Below are 16,015 nucleotides of genomic sequence, written 5' to 3' on the forward strand. Positions count from 1 at the left end.
TAGTATTTCGTTAAAAATAAAAAAATCCTGACTCGGAATAGAATCAGAGATTGGCCAGCCCAATATCGCTCTCGTAAGTTAATGTTGCATTTGGTAAAAAATATGAAAATATGTAAAAAATACTCTTGTAAAGAATTGAGTTAAACAAGAAACCTTTGGTTCCGATTAAACTGTGTCTTCCATTAGGCAATTCGACAGACACAGGTAAGTATCCCTCGTCCTCTTTGCTCTTCATTTTTCTTCTAGCTCTCCACTCACGAATACAGGCGGCGGTTAGTTAGGGTTTGCCCATCTGCCATCCGTCCATCCGCCTGACTCCTTTCCACCATCTCCGACCATCCTTTCCTCCATCTCTGGCCGACGACTTCGTCCATCTCTGGCGGCTTCTTCTCCGGCCGGCGGCTGGACGCAGGTGCTAGACCAGACGGTGGCCAGATCTTGCTGCCACACGACGTTGTTCTTGCTGCCTAGAACAAGACCTCTGTTGCTGCTTCCACACAACGTCGTTCCCACTGCAAGAAGACATTGTTCATGCTGAAAGATATTGTTCCTGCTGCATGAACAAGACCGCCTCTTCGGTTGTTCCTGCTGCCAAACAACACCTGGTTCAGGTAAAGGAAAATTAGAGTTCTAAAATTTATTCCTCCAATACTTTCAAAACTGGATACGTTAGTTTATTCCCCTAATGATTGAAGCTATAATATTAAATCCACCATAATTTGGATGGTGTTAATTTACTTTGGCTTGCATATCTATTAGATTAATATGGCTATGTGTATGTGCATTTTTCCAATATATCCGTCTACAAATAGTAGATGAATCAAGGAGAGAAGAAAATAAAAGAAAGCAAGTGTCGGATAGGATGTCATTGCTCACATGGCATGCATAGAAAATAGTTTTGGAAGAAATTGCTGCACACAACAGACCACAAGGGGTTTGAATAGCATAGGATATGCTAACCTTGTTCATAAGTTCAAAGAACGGACTGACAAGGAGTATGATCAATACATACGCCACTTCAGGACTATTTAGCGAGGCGAAAGGTATATTCCAGAAGATGCAGGACTGCAGTCACGCCCTGACTTGTTCTCCTACCTCACGCTGATCAGAGCATACATAGAGGCTAAGCTGCACACTGAGGTAGAAGAACCCATCTGGACAATGCTGAGGAGCGACACGACAGGAAGCCACCTGATTCTCGCGGTTTTGAAGGTGTATATGCTGGAGGCCAAAGCTCGCAGTCGATCGCGACGTAGTGGAGCACGCTTTGGTGGCGGTCCGGGCCACATCGAGCTGGTGCCGCATGGCGTTCCGGAAGGACGAGCATGGCGTGGTGAACGCTGTGCCGCTTCTGGACCTGGCTACATCTGGTCTTGGTAGGTCGCTGATTAAAAGGATAAATCATTTCACAAGATAGTTCTTTATCTATGTATACATTGAATTGAATTGTTTTATTTATGATTATAATACATATCAGCTTATATGTAAACGCATATAAACAAAAAATAGTACATGTCTATATTCGTAACCACAATATTAATAGGTTACAAAAAATATTCCTAAACTATCACAACAAAGAATTGATACAATAGAACACGCGATGGGACACACAAATGATGCAACTTAAGAAAAGCCAAATTAAATATAGAATTATAACTTTCTAGTAGTTAGTAAATAGTAAACCGGGTGAATAAAATTATAGCTTTGATTGGAGGTAATCAGGAATTGACATGGACAATTAGTGTGGACTTTGGTCACATTGCGATCTATCATCGATATCACCCAAATGAGTAGTTCATGTTATTTTATCATCTATTTAGTTAGTTTAAGTTGAAAGACGATATAAGTGTGACAACATTAGCAACTATTGCAGATTTGTTTATTCCGAATTCTATGTGTTTTTGACTCATTTATTTTCATAGCTAGCATTGTCTCTGTGAACATAGATAGTAGACTATTGTTATTCGGTTTAAGCAAACACCTTCATCATCGTTTAGTGCAATTTATCCATATGGCATTGCTTGGTTATACCCGTAAGTTTGATCAGATTTGTTTCAGATAAAAAAGTGAAGCAATATGTTGATATTGATAGTTTGATCTCTGCTCTCCCAATCAGTTCTGCTTGTGTTGTCACAAACATAGTAGAATTGAGTTTGGATTGTTTGCTCTTGCTAGGTGCAGAACAAGAGTATGGAAAATACAAGCATATTGTGGAACTCTCGAAAGCAATATTTGGTCTAAGAGTGAATTATGTACAATGGGAACCAGAGCTCCAAAAATCATGGGACGATAATCAGGTTCTAGAAGGGTATCTGAAAGGAACACTGGGTGAGTCTAAATTTTTTCAAGTGTATAACTTCTAATATTTAATAGATATATTAATTCAATTTAGTTGCTTGTTCTGTTTGGATGGTTGATTAGATAGTTTTTGTTCTCTACGATGGCCAAGGAATCAAACTAATATATAAAATAAAAAATGAACTCATAGCTACTGAACTGTGCCATCAATCTTCTGTCTCTACTGAGCCAGATTCTGCACCAAAAAAAGTTGGAGATGTAAATTTTGAGGACCCTAAAAAGGGTTGTAACTAGATTTATATTTCACATTTGTTTTAGCATGATGCTGGTTTGTAACTAAGGATATATATATATATATTATAAGCAAAATTAATAATCAAATATGCCTTGCAACACTACTCAAATATTGATATTCTCTACAAAAATAAATGGCAGGAATAACACATTTAAATTCCCAATTGTCCATATGGTAGTGTTTTTAATCACTTTTATGCTTTTTCTTACTGAGAGGTTCAGAAGAACATGGAGAAAAATGAGAGGTAAATTATAGGGTTGTTCCTTAGTCTATTATCGCTTAATCTCAGGAGGTGATAAGCAGGTTTAAAACAGAAGCCCCTAACAACCTAATAGAATCAGTTCTTTGCTAATCTATTAGCTAATAAACTTGGAAAGAAACCAACTTAAAGTACAAACCAATAAAATCTATAATATGTAGGCTTATGTTCAAGCCATGCTAAAAGTCTATTATTGGACCACTGGCCCACAATTTTCAGATACCATAGAAGATAAAGGAAGACATAAGTGATTCAAATAATCGTGCACTTATTTTATTATTGCAGTATTGCGATGATACATGTATGATTTTATCTTCTTAAAGTTGTAAGACTTTCAGCTCAGTGTAAAATTTGAGCTTCATTCCTCATAATATGTTGAGTATGAGAATGATTAAATTTTTTTCTTGTTTTCGGGTGAATCCCGGGAATGCTTCATTGGTAGTGCGACCATCCCAAGCATCTGGGACACCTTCACTCACCCAGGTTCACGAATTTAAGTTTTTAGTTATGCCACTTAGAAGACTAGTGCCTTCTACAGGTTTGACTTCATGAACTAGTCTAGCATTGTTTGCCAAAACAGATGTAAAGTTTTTTTCTTTAACAAGAAAAGTCAATTTAATTTTTTATACAAGGTGTACATTTAACTCTTCGTCAATTTCATGTCCTCAGGTCGTGTACTCATTCTCTTCAAATCTAGTACTTCTTTCTATTTCGACTAGGTAATTGTAATTCACCAATTTTTAGTTTTTTGTTGAATTATTTTTCTCTTATTAGCAGAACAGATAGTTCGTTCCAAGAGAAATCATGATTTTTCCTGTCATTCACTCATTGTCCATTCTCCAAGCGGCGTTGGGATTGGTCAATAATGAATCATGAATTAGATTGTGTTTGTGTTCTGCATTATCCTCACTAACCACCATATCGTCAGGCTAGGTAGGAATACCTCCAATAATCAAGACCAATTCTCACATGCCCACATGTTTTAAGGCCTAGATATATTTCATTCTTTACAAGGTTGTGAATGGAGATCTAACTGTTTTAATTTGTCTGATATATTTTTTTGTGTATTTCAATGTTTTATTATTATTGTTTACTGGATGCAGGTTTCAATTTTTAGCAGGAACACTTTCTTGACTTCCTTCGTCAATTATTATGCTTCAATCGAGGCCAAGTGTCTCCGTCTTACGTCTGCTTGACCACTATAGGACCTACAACCTTATGGCTGCTATAGTATCTAGTTATACTAGCTTTGGATTTGAAGTTATAGGATTATTTTCAAATATGCTTAATGTTTAATACTTTGAGTTGAAGTTATAGGATTTACAGATATATGTTTTGAAGTTATATGATTCTCTATGGGATGAAATATTTGTGTTGAACAAATATGTGATGTGTAATATTCCATGACGATATGAATTCATATGATGTGTTACTTCAGATAACGATTGTATGTCACAAATGCTTTGCCACATCACTTGCCACGTCATCATATTTTATGATAAAATATTCGTCACAAATGCATTGCCACGTCAGCGGCCATCATACCCCAATTTATGACGAAATTCTTTGTCACAACAAATTTGCCATGTCATTTGCCACGTGGCTTGCCACGTGATCAAATCTATGACAAATTTTTTGTCATAAAGCTTTTGCCACGTCATCACCATTAGCCATAAGGCAACGTGTGGCAGTACAAATTGTGATGTTTTTGGAGGCACTTATGACGAAGTAGAGCGTCATGGATTTAGTGACGAAACTAGTGTATGTCATAAAATTTATGACGATTTTTTGATGATCGTCATTGTAGTCTATTTAACACGCACCTTCTATGACGATGACCTTTTTGTCACAATGGCGTCACAAAAACACAACTTGTGACAAATAAACACTAGTTAGTGACGTAATCATAATGTCATAGAAGGCCTAAAAGGTTGTAGTGTTGGGACCCACTCACCAGTGCTCCACTCGTCGGCCTAACCAATTGCGCGGATCGCGCGATGATTACCGCGGTGGCACCGGCCACCCAACAATCCCTCGCCTCGGCTGTTATATGGAGGGTGATGCGCGACCAACCCCCCATTGCCCTCGCTCGCCACCGGCTGCAAAATTTGTGGTACCTCGTCGCCGCCAGTTGCCTAATTGGTGCGCTGGGATCAACCATCGTCGCCAAGAGCCGTACCGCCGCCCTAGGGTCAAGAAGGTGTGGCGGGGTGTTCACCGAGCCGCGGGGAAGACATATGCGCACTCGGACCAAGGAGACTAGCACCGGAACGACGGGAATTGCTCGCCGACCCTCACCCTCTGTCGTGAAGCTGCCCCACTCCGTGGGCAGACTCGACACCTAACCAATCGTGAGTACAAACCTTCTGCCTGGATCCACCGTCGTCGTAGCTCCGTTTAGCACCTAGCGTCTGGGACAATTGCGCGCCGTGGGTCTGTGCGGGGGGGGGGTATCCTAGCCATGGAGCGTCGTCGCGGCCTCACTTTTAGTCGCCAACGTTCACCCGGGAGGAGGAAGTCATGATTTGGCCGTTGATCCGCAGTCGGGCGGCTAGGATTAGAAGTTACCATACCCTTTCGTATTTTGATGCTGAGTCGTCGATCCTTGGATCAACGACGCGGATCAAATCAAGTAATACCCACCCGCTACGTTAAATCAGGACCGAGGTTATATAATCGTGCGGTGGTAGTCGCACGTCAGATCGACCCTAAGCCGATCTAATCTGGGCCCTCAAAACAAGATCCAACAGTTGAGATTCCACCATACCCCTTCACCCAGCACATTTTATATAAGAGACCCTGCGTTTTGACTAATTCAACCCACAGTCCACGACAGTTGCGTTCAGAGTCTGAGGTCTTTTGCGGAGTAGCCCCTGAGTTTTATGTTAATATTGTGCGCAGCCCAATGAAATGGAAAATTAGATAAATACATTTCGAAAAGGTTTTTAATGTAAAAAATAATTGCAGAAACTTGTTTAATTCATAGAAAATTTATTTTAACTCCTTTTTGACCCATTCCAGATCCTATAATTTTGTATTAATATTTTTACCATTTAGTACCTCTATTTTAGCATGAAACCCATATTAAATTTGATCACTTAATTAATTTCGTACCAAACACGTAAAAGTCTTCGGAAAATCATAACTCAAAATCCGTAACTCCGAATTTAGTGATTCTTGTTCCTACGATCTCGTTACGATGCGTAGATTATTATTATGTATTCTATATTCATGTTTGGTGTGATGTTAATTTATCCCTTGTACCATGTTTGTTCGTATTGTGTCGAGTAGATGACTCAGTGGCCGAGGATTCATGTGTTCAGTAGGTAGAAGTTGTTGAGCAGGAGCTCATTGAAGGCAAGTTGTGCCCTTGACCACTTTTATTTACCTAATAATATTCTCTATAATCATTTTATCATGCATAGGCTTAATTTTGATGGGACCCAATATGTCATCCTAGTTTGGTCATCTTTACACCTTGTTTACCCCTGAACTTTTGGGTAGTCTTTGCTATTGCTATATATGGTTTTGGGTGTTGAGATAACTATTACACATGGTCATTCTTCATTATTGTTCTATTTCTGTTCATGATAAGACTATTATGTTAATTGGAACATGGAGCTTAACTTGAGAAACACGTGCCACCACAAGGGTGGAATAGGACGCCCTTGGCTGACTAACTAGGAAAGCAAGTGGAGGACTACCTTACCCGAAAGGGGCAAGGGCAGTAGGGGAATATGCATGTAGGGAGGTTCTTAGGTTGATTTTGCTGCGATGGCGGTCAGACGGGGGATTCCTGCATTGCTCTTCCTAGAAACTATAGTGGGTTTTCTGAAGCTAGTGAAACTTTGTAAAGGCCTCCTAGTGGATACCTAGTCGTTCACCTCGGCAGTGTCTAAGGGCTTTGCAAACCCAGACTAAACGGGATACTCGACTTGTGGGTACATGGTACAACCTCTGCAGAGTGTAAAACTGGTATACTAGCCATGCTCGCGGTCATGAGCAGCTCAGGACTCTCGTATGATTAATTTATGAAATTAAATTCAATTTGTCATTTGCATCGCATTGTGGTTTATTATTAATTTTGATCTATTATTACTCTGGTTTGGTATCTACTTACATTTAGTAACTGCTAATAAAATTGACCAACTTATTAAAAGCAATGCTCAACTTTAACACTTATTTGTTGGTCAGCCTTACACTTCATATGAACTCCCACCTTTGGTGAGTTCATGCACATTATTCTCCACAACTTGTTGAGCTATGATCTTTTGTGAGCTCACCCTTGCGATATATAAACCCTCCACAGGAGAAGAGCAGGTGGTCCAGGAGGAGCCATACACCGAGGAGTACAAGCTTATCTAGGTGGCGTCTCCCAATCACCTTGATGGCGCCGATAAATAATATTTAGTTCTCTTTATTAATATCAATTATTTTTGTAAGACTTCCGCTATGTAATAATGATACTCGTGACTTTTATCTCTATACATTTTGTCATTATATGTGATGTTCTTCTTTGGCGCACATATGAGACGCACCCAGCTTTATCCCTTAAATCCGAGTGTGACAAATGAACAAATGACCAAACAAATAAAATAAACTTTGTAAATATTGAGAAGTTATTGAGTTTTGTAGTTTTCAACTTTTTGATTTGAAGTCATCTTGTCAAAGAAAACTATGTAAGAATTCAAGAAATTAAAATACAAATTTTGAAATGGTCTCGGATGGAAAACCAATAAAATGATAATTGCAGGTCTTGAAAATTTATGAAAATTTGTAGTTGACAACTTTTTAATTTGAAATCATCTTATTAAGCAAAACTATGTTTCAATTTCAAAATTCGAAATTTTCAAAGAACCTCGAATGGGAAAAACACCAAAATGAAATATGTAGTTCTAGAAAAGTTATTTAACTTTATAGTTGAGAACCATTTCATCTGAAATAATCTTATCAAAGAAATATATGTTTGAAGTTTTCAAATTTGAAATTTAAATTTTGTAAATGACCTCGGATGAAGAAACTACCAAAATGAAAGGCACAAGAACCACAATAACTGTCGGGTGGATACCTATAGTGGTTTCGTGGTTGAGCCTCAATACCACTCAGCAACTATTTCGCAGGTTTGGCCTTAAAACCCGACGGTGTGGTTCTAGAGACAATCGAAGGCGACACGTGAAACTATCACAGGGAGGTTGCATCACGGCGAAGCGAATACGTGAAGGGATTGTGATCATCAAATTTAGAGTTGGATCATTATTCCCATCAGCTCTAAACATCTACGGATATGTTGGAAATATAAAAAAAATCATCTATACCAACCAACTATCTCTCTAACTTGTATTTTTCGCTTTAGTTTCATCTTTCTTTTGTTTGGGAGATCCTCATAGGTTTTAGAGAAACATTTTAAGTTAGTCAAAGTCTCCATTATGTAGTATCGTAAAATTAACCTCATTACTCTCTCTCTCTCTAGCATTTAATATATATGCTATAAAATATTAACTCTCGGTGTGTATGGTTTCTTTGTAGCGTATTTGGTTCGAGGAATAAGCTAAATAAACATGAAATTTTTTTAACCTCATCCGTTAAAATGCTAGACATTACGTTATCTGTTACTCATGATTTTAGTGTCATCAGTTGTCTATTACGTTATAAATATGAGAATCAAACAGCACCTAAACTCCTAAACTCTTGACAAACGACATAAGTTTGGAGATGGTCTCGTCCATCATGATTCATGCATGCATGGTGCGCGCGCGCTTAGCACGTGTTTTGGCTTGAGACACTTGTGGCTGCTGCGTCTGCGTCTCGTCCATCACATTCCGTTAGGGCAATAATGGCATGCAGACGCTATCTCATCCAATCTGGAGATGAGTTCAGAAACTCGGTTTGATTATTACTACCATGCAAAATTTTAATCAGTGCTCCGTGGAGCTAGCATGGCTACGACCTTGGCTGCATGTTAATTTTTTTTTAAAAAAACTTTGAATACTTATTTTATTCAGAAAAATGTGAATTATTATTTATTTTGTTATGATTTGTTTTATCACTTAAGGTTGTTTGAGTATGACTTGAAATTTTATATTTTTGAATAAATATTTTAAATAAGACGAGTGGTCAAAGTTTTTTTTAAAAAATCAACGGCGTCATATATTTAAGAACGGAGGGAGTATCAGATTAGTCAGTAGACGGCCGGCATCATGCATTATATATATAATGTATTAAGAGCCCTGAGCACTTAATTACTACAGGAAGCCCTAGAACAACATTTGGTCCAGCCACACCAATCGTATACAACCGAACCCCCGTAAGGCCCCCGAATCCACCACCCACCCCCACCTGATTCCCATCCCCATCCACACGCAAAAACCTAAATCGCTCTTGTCAATCTCAATCCACCGTCGCCATCGCCCCAACCTCTCGCCGTCGTCTCCATGCACCACCTGGCCTTCGCTGTCAGCCGCACCTCCCCAATCGCCTCGTGCCGCTCTGCCACCGCTCCCATCCTCGACTGCCCCTATGGCTGCCACGGGCAAGTGACTAGGTGTAGTCGGTCGCCCTTTCCCCACTGCCACTGGTCGTCTCGCGTTGCCCGCCTCTTCGCCAGGCCTCCATTGTCGCCTGCTCCGGCGCGTACAACGGAAGGCAAGGAGAAAGATGGCAGTAGCCAGATCTGGCGAGCACGCGACTAGGATCGTTAGAACCAGTTTATGATATTTGCTGATACTAATTATGCTACATGATGTAGATAGTTAAGCAATTCGGTACACTGCGTAAAAATCTGTTTCCTACTACATACGCATAAATTTAAGATGGCATGAATGTACAATGACTGAAAATTGATTGGCATGCATGAAAACAATAAAAGTCTTATTTTAAATGCTGCATTTCCTTCATAAATATAGGATCGATCTTACAGCCACGCAGCTAGGCTTGTTGCAACCAATTTATAATATATATTGATACTAATTTATGCAATACGGAACACTGAACGTGTTACACTAGTCGACGCATCTTCAGATTCAAGCGTAAAAACCTTAAGTTTTGAGCATAAAACACCTCAGTCATGTGCGTAAATACCGAGGTATGTGAGAGAGGTTGATAACTCTAGTGTGTTGTATTCAGAATCCTATTTTTATGGTAGATCGAAAAATTATGGGAGTCAAATGCATGCGGTTTCTATTTTTATGCAGATCTAAAAATTACGGCAAATCGTGGAAGTTTTCATTGCATGCGTGCAAATTTTGGATGATATTTTCGTTTCCACTGCACGCATGTAAAAAATAGGATGACATGATTCACGTAGAGCATAAATTCTTATACAAAGTCGTATAAATGCATGCACCATGTAGCATAATTGATAAAAAACTAATATCGGTTCAACTAACAGCTCCCGTGGGAACTAGAGACAATTTTATGGCAGACGTAAAAATCATATTCATCGTCGTAAAAATCATCACTGGAATGCATAAATAGTGTAAATAGAAGGCATAAAACATAATCATCGATGGCATAAACATGAATCAGATAGTTCATCGCCGAAGGACGATCCTGAGGCCGCTAGATCAAAGGACGCCGCTGAACCCATCGGATCGGAGGAGTTGGTCATCGAAGGACGCCAGAGCCACCCACGCCTCGCGTGGCCGCCATCGCCGGAGACGACCGCGCCTCGCGCGACTGCCAGAGCGACAAGCGTCTCCCGTGACCACCACTGCCGCTGCCGAAGCCTATCGCGCAACCGCCGTTGCCACCGGGCCTGGCGTGCGCGCCGCCGCTTGTCAGCTTTGGGAGTGTCGTCGTCGCTTGCCTGTCCACCTCGGGAGTGTCGCCGTCACTCGATCCTGGGGAGCAGTCACTCACACACCCGAGGGAATCACCGCTGCCGCTAAAACCTAATCCCTGGTGGCCTGGGGGTGTTTTTATAGCCGCCCGAACCTAGTGCGGTTGAACCGGATGGCACCGTTGGGCTAGGGCTTTCTCTAGTTATTAGAAGCTCAGGGCCTAATATATATATATACACACACACTACTCTATGATTCTATTGTGGGCGTCCACATGCTTCACCATGCCCCTGCCACACTAACCTATGTCGTCACCGCCCTTCCCCAACGCGCTATCACCGCCCTTTCCCACGCGCCTCGCCCGCCACCATGCCATCACCACAGAGAAGGGGCTTGCGTGGGGAAGGATGGTGATGGCACGGATGGTGGCCTCGACACGTGGGGAAGGAAGGTGATGGCGGCGCACGTGGGGAAGGAAGGCGATGGCGCGGATGGCGGCCTCGGCACGTGGGAAAGGGCGGTGGTGCCCGGCCCCCATCCTTCGCTCACCCGATGCCCCGCCACCTCTACAGCGACAGCCTCCCCCATGGCATGCCCCCGTGATGTCCACCCCACCGCGAACCCCTCCCCCTAGATGTCCGCGCAGAGTACCCGCGAGATGCCCGCTATCCTACCCACGGGCAGTAGGGCTTGAATCTCGATAGGGGCGTGGCACACAGTCGCGTACATCAAGGAGAACGCCCTCTCTCTATCTCCCCCGTGAGATCTGTGCCCCCATCTCTCTCCATCTCCCCCACCTCACGAGTCTTCTCGCCGTCGTGGCCCATGACCCTCCACTGCCGCCGACTCCCTCTGCTCCCATATGCAGCAAGTGCTCGAAGCCGAGGCGCGTGGGAAAGCTGGTGGTGGCCCTCATCATCAGCAGTGGCCATGTCATCAGTGGTGCCGGACGAAGGCAACGACTTCTTGTGCCCCTTGCAGCAAGGACCACCGACGCTATTTGCCCTCATGCCGAGGTTCACGGAGAAACGCTTACCATTCGCCCCATCTCTGATCCCCAATTCCTGCTTTGGGTTTCGCATTCAACGCAGTGTAGGGTAGCCTGCCCCCAATCCACTCCTCCCCTCCCCCTCCCCTTCCCTCAGTGGATCCAGATCTGAGTTCCAACGAGATCTCTTCATTTTTGTGCAATAGGCTAGGGCATTCCTGACAAGAGTTGTCGAGGAGGAAAACTACGACGATCTAAATCCCATCCTAGCTTCTCCCCCATATAGGGACCCTAAAAAGCCTGAAATTACAAACCCTTATTAATTGTTAAATCTTCACTGGGAGGTTTCGTTTGAGCTGTATCATTTTTTTGTAATTCTGTTCATATGTTAATTATGAAAAGTTTTTCTGATTATCCAGTAAAATGATCTGGTAGTAACATGGCAAGTCATGCAAGTTACATTTTACAGCTTCTCTATGTAAATGAACATGATATTATCTGGTTATTGGTATTATCTGCTTATGGTCAGACCAATATATAGTGAGTTTGATGAAGAAGCTTGGCAAAAAGGCTTTCAGATTTATGCTATAATTTTCCATATATTTGCGTCTGAATCCCACTCCATGCGATGGTTCATTATGCAGGTGAACTTTTTCATGGTGTTCGTAGTCTCACATTTGGTGTTGACCTAATGAAATTTCAGTTGATGGGCATCCTTGAGGTACTAAATTTTTATTGTTCTTTCAACACAAATTGACGCATTCGGTACTAGAAAATGTGTCAGTCATCTTGAATGCCATATGATGGTTTTATGTTGCATAGGATAGCTATAGCATATCTTTCGACTGCAATATGTGAAATCTGACTTGAGTGATCCACAAAATCCTCTTGTTATATTGGTCGGTAAAATTGTGAGTTGGTCACCATGCATATTTTAACCACAACCTCTTGAGAAGACACTACAATGTCATGTATGAATATTATAGACTCATAAGCTACTTAATTGAATGTACTTGCTTATTTCTTAATCATGAATTGTTTCTCGTTCACATCGAAGCTACTTTTTATGCTCAATGAAATGCCCTGATCATACTCACCATAGGGATAAGGTGAAACTTATGCTTGATTCTGCCCACTTGTGTTGTTTATCATGTCTTTCCAGTGTTGCATACTGATGAATATATACCTGTCAGGTAACAAAGCATCAATTACTGTTCAACCCTGCCTACTGCTCCATCATGATATAATTCCTAATTTTTGTTTAGACACTTAATGATGAACTTCATCTGTTCTCTACTCCCAAATCTTTGGAAGGACACAAAACAATTGATAAAAAGTTATACACCTTGTCACCTTTTTGTTTAGTATATTTTTACATCTAGTTTAATCACCACACAATACAAGTGGATTATGCAATGCATTGTGGTGTTTTTACCTTCATATGCATTTTTAGAATGCTTTATGATTTTTTATTTATGACTATGTTTAGATGTGTTTATGACCTACATGTTATTTTTTATTTATTAATGTTTTTTCTCTTGTAATTGGTACAAGCTAATTTTAGACTAAATTGTAATTTTTTACATTTTATTTATTTTGAGTGCAATATCATAGCTCTTCTTTGTTTAAATGGACATAGTAATGTATTGCATATAGTTACAGACTTGCAACTATGATGTAGTATCCAACTTGATCTTGCAGACTGGTTTGGTGAGAGTTAGAAAGTCATTCAAGATACAGACCCTTTCAAAGATAATGATTCTACACTTAAAGAGGTTTAGTTACAGAAATCATGGGAGCATTAAAATCTACTATAAACCATTCCAGTTCACATCTGATCTGGTCCTTAGTCGTGATATGCTGAGCTCACCATTACAAGAACTGATTTGCTAGACATGCATCTATAAATGTTTTGCCCCCAAAATATATATGGTTTCTTCTATGGGTTTGTAGGTACATGCATGCTTTTATGTTTCCACCAATTTAAATTTTTAGCTATTTCTAATTCTATACTAATTTTATAGAGTTAAACTACTTGAAAAGGTATTGGATCTAACCTGCACCTCTTGTGATATATAAAACCTAACCTCTTGGGGGGACTGTAAGTCGCCTAGAGGCAGGTGAATAGGCGAAACCTGAAAATTATAACTTTAAACCCGGACTTGATCAATTGATTAGTGGTTAGAACAAGATGCACAATTATCGGAGTATAAAACTAAGTCCTTTGCTTGCAAAGAGTGTTGCTTTCAAAGAATGCGGAATTAACAAATCAACACAACTAAAATGTTTATGAAGAATAAAGCAAGAGGGCTTAGATAAGAAGAGGAATAACACAAGTTCTCTCTTGCAATGTGTTGCTTCTCTAAATGAGAATTTAACTTGAAGCAACACAAGATAATTGAAACTTCCCTATGCCCGGGAACATGATCTGGATGTCGCCTAGAGGGGGGGGTGAATAGGCGAATAATAATTATCACTATAAAAACTGGAAATTCTTAGCTGGATCGCAGTGGAATGAAAGACCCTCGAGTAGGTTGCAGCGGAATTGAAGTACCTGTCTTAAAATACCCTACACTTCGAAGATAGCTTGTTCCACATATAAGTATTGAAGTGCAAGTATAAAAAGCAAATAAGACAGAGAAACAACACACAACACAGAGCAGAGCACACAGACACAGGGATTTATCCCGAGGTTTGGCCAAGCCTGAAATGCTTGCCTAGTCCTCGTTGGAGTTAGCCACACCTTGGCTTGGAGTCTATTTCAACTCCTTCCTCTGTTTGCTCTGATCTATCAGTGCGACAGATAGAGCCTTCCACTATGTTGATATCAGTTACAACGATGTCGTGGCTGCTTACAATCTTCTCGATAGCACTCCGGCAGAGTAACAATGCGCCCAAGATTTTGCTCTAGCTCTGAGCAGCACTTCCCCTCTCTCTAAAGGCTTATAACTTTGCCTCTACACAAACTAGAGAGATACACAAGAGAGGGAGAGAAAGAATTGATCCAGATAATGTATGGACTTGTTGGCTGCTCTTGTACACTTGTTGGAGGCGCCTAGGGTCCCTTTTATAGTCCCAAAGGACCTAGGAGCCGTTGGAGCTTCATTTGGAAGCTCCAGCCTTCCTTGTTTGCGGGTGCACCGGACTGTCTGCTGGCGCACCGGACAGTGAACAGTAACGGATCTGACTGACATTTTCCTTCTCTGGAAGAGCTAGCCGTTGGTGCACCGGACATGTTACTATTCATTGTCCTGTGCACCGAACATGTTACCATTCACTGTCCTGTGCACCAGCCAACAGCACACTAAGTGCTTTTTCCTCCATTCTTTCTCCATTTGACTTCAACTTTTGGGAGGATTTTCCTGAGACTTGAACAAACACATTTAGAGTATAATCCAATTGATTTAGTCCTAGAAACTTACCTCTTTCTTGTTCGTCTCCTAGTTTTTTTGTTTCTCCTCAAGTAGAGATCAGAACGGCACTTTCTCTACAGAAAGAGTTAGAGAGCAAACCAAAGCACCAAACTTGTAGTAAGAGGTGTATGAAAAATGGTTGAACACTAAAACCTTACATACTTAACCTTTTTCATCGTTTTACCCAATTTGGCATGTTTGAGGTCGATGTTGGACTCTAAACCATCAAGTCAACTTGACTTGATCTAGATTGACATATCTGAGCTCCAACCCCCTTGTTCACTTCCTGAGCTTGATCTTGAGCCTTATGACTTACACCACATAACTGTAGATGTTACCTCATTGGTTGTAAGTCATGTCCTTATGTAGTGATCCTTGATGCACCATAACTCTTCTTAACTCGATCAACCTTGACTTTGCAAGTCTTCCTCTTCACCCCTGGCTTTGGGTTCCTGGTCTCCTTGACCTTCTCCCGTGCACTCGGTACCTCGAAGCTCTTCTTGCCTCTATCCTTGGCTTGATCGGTTGTCTCTGAGTTACGCACACCGAGTCTCACTTAAGCAATGTCCATCTTACTTGTTATGTCCATTATATATAGATAATCCTGTCTTTGGACCATCACACTTGTTCACTTGTGTTGAACTCTGTTAGCTTTGCATTAAGCACCTGTTCAACACTTAGCACAATTGTTAGTCCTTTAATTGGGTTGTCATCCAAACACCAAAACCCACAAGAGAGCTTTCAATCTCCCCTTTTTGGTGATTGATGGCAACACAATTAAAGCTTACACAAGAATAAGATTTAAAGCACAAATTTTGAATTCTATGTTTATAGAATGCTCCCCCTAAATATGTGCTTACATTAAAATCTTAACTTTGGCCTTATATGCCAAATTGCACATACTTAGGTTAATTCGAAGCATAACTACACCTTAGCACCCGTGGTATGCATTGTGTCAAGAATCAAACCGTGATGCGTATAACA

At 40.9% G+C, this 16,015-nt stretch overlaps 1 protein-coding gene across 1 annotated transcript; it reads left to right on the forward strand.

The window, feature by feature from the left end:
- Positions 1 to 219: 219 nt before the first annotated feature.
- On the forward strand, positions 220 to 4,268 carry LOC109943122 (isoleucine--tRNA ligase, chloroplastic/mitochondrial). Its single transcript, XM_020545955.1, has 4 exons — positions 220 to 611; positions 1,023 to 1,376; positions 2,176 to 2,328; positions 3,956 to 4,268. The coding sequence occupies exons 2-4, from the start codon at positions 1,304 to 1,306 to the stop codon at positions 3,967 to 3,969; spliced, it is 240 nt and encodes a 79-aa protein (XP_020401544.1). The 5' UTR covers positions 220 to 611; positions 1,023 to 1,303; the 3' UTR covers positions 3,970 to 4,268.
- Positions 4,269 to 16,015: the final 11,747 nt, after the last annotated feature.

This window comes from Zea mays, chromosome 10 (genome assembly GCF_902167145.1).
Source record: "Zea mays cultivar B73 chromosome 10, Zm-B73-REFERENCE-NAM-5.0, whole genome shotgun sequence".
NCBI lineage: Eukaryota > Viridiplantae > Streptophyta > Magnoliopsida > Poales > Poaceae > Zea > Zea mays.

Coding starts and splice junctions, on each gene's coding strand:
- LOC109943122 (XM_020545955.1), top strand. CDS start 1,304: ATGGCGTTCCGGAAGGACGAGCATGGCGTGGTGAACGCTGTGCCGCTT. Junction 1,377..2,175: donor CCTGGCTACATCTGGTCTTG/GTAGGTCGCTGA, acceptor TGCTCTTGCTAG/GTGCAGAACAAGAGTATGGA.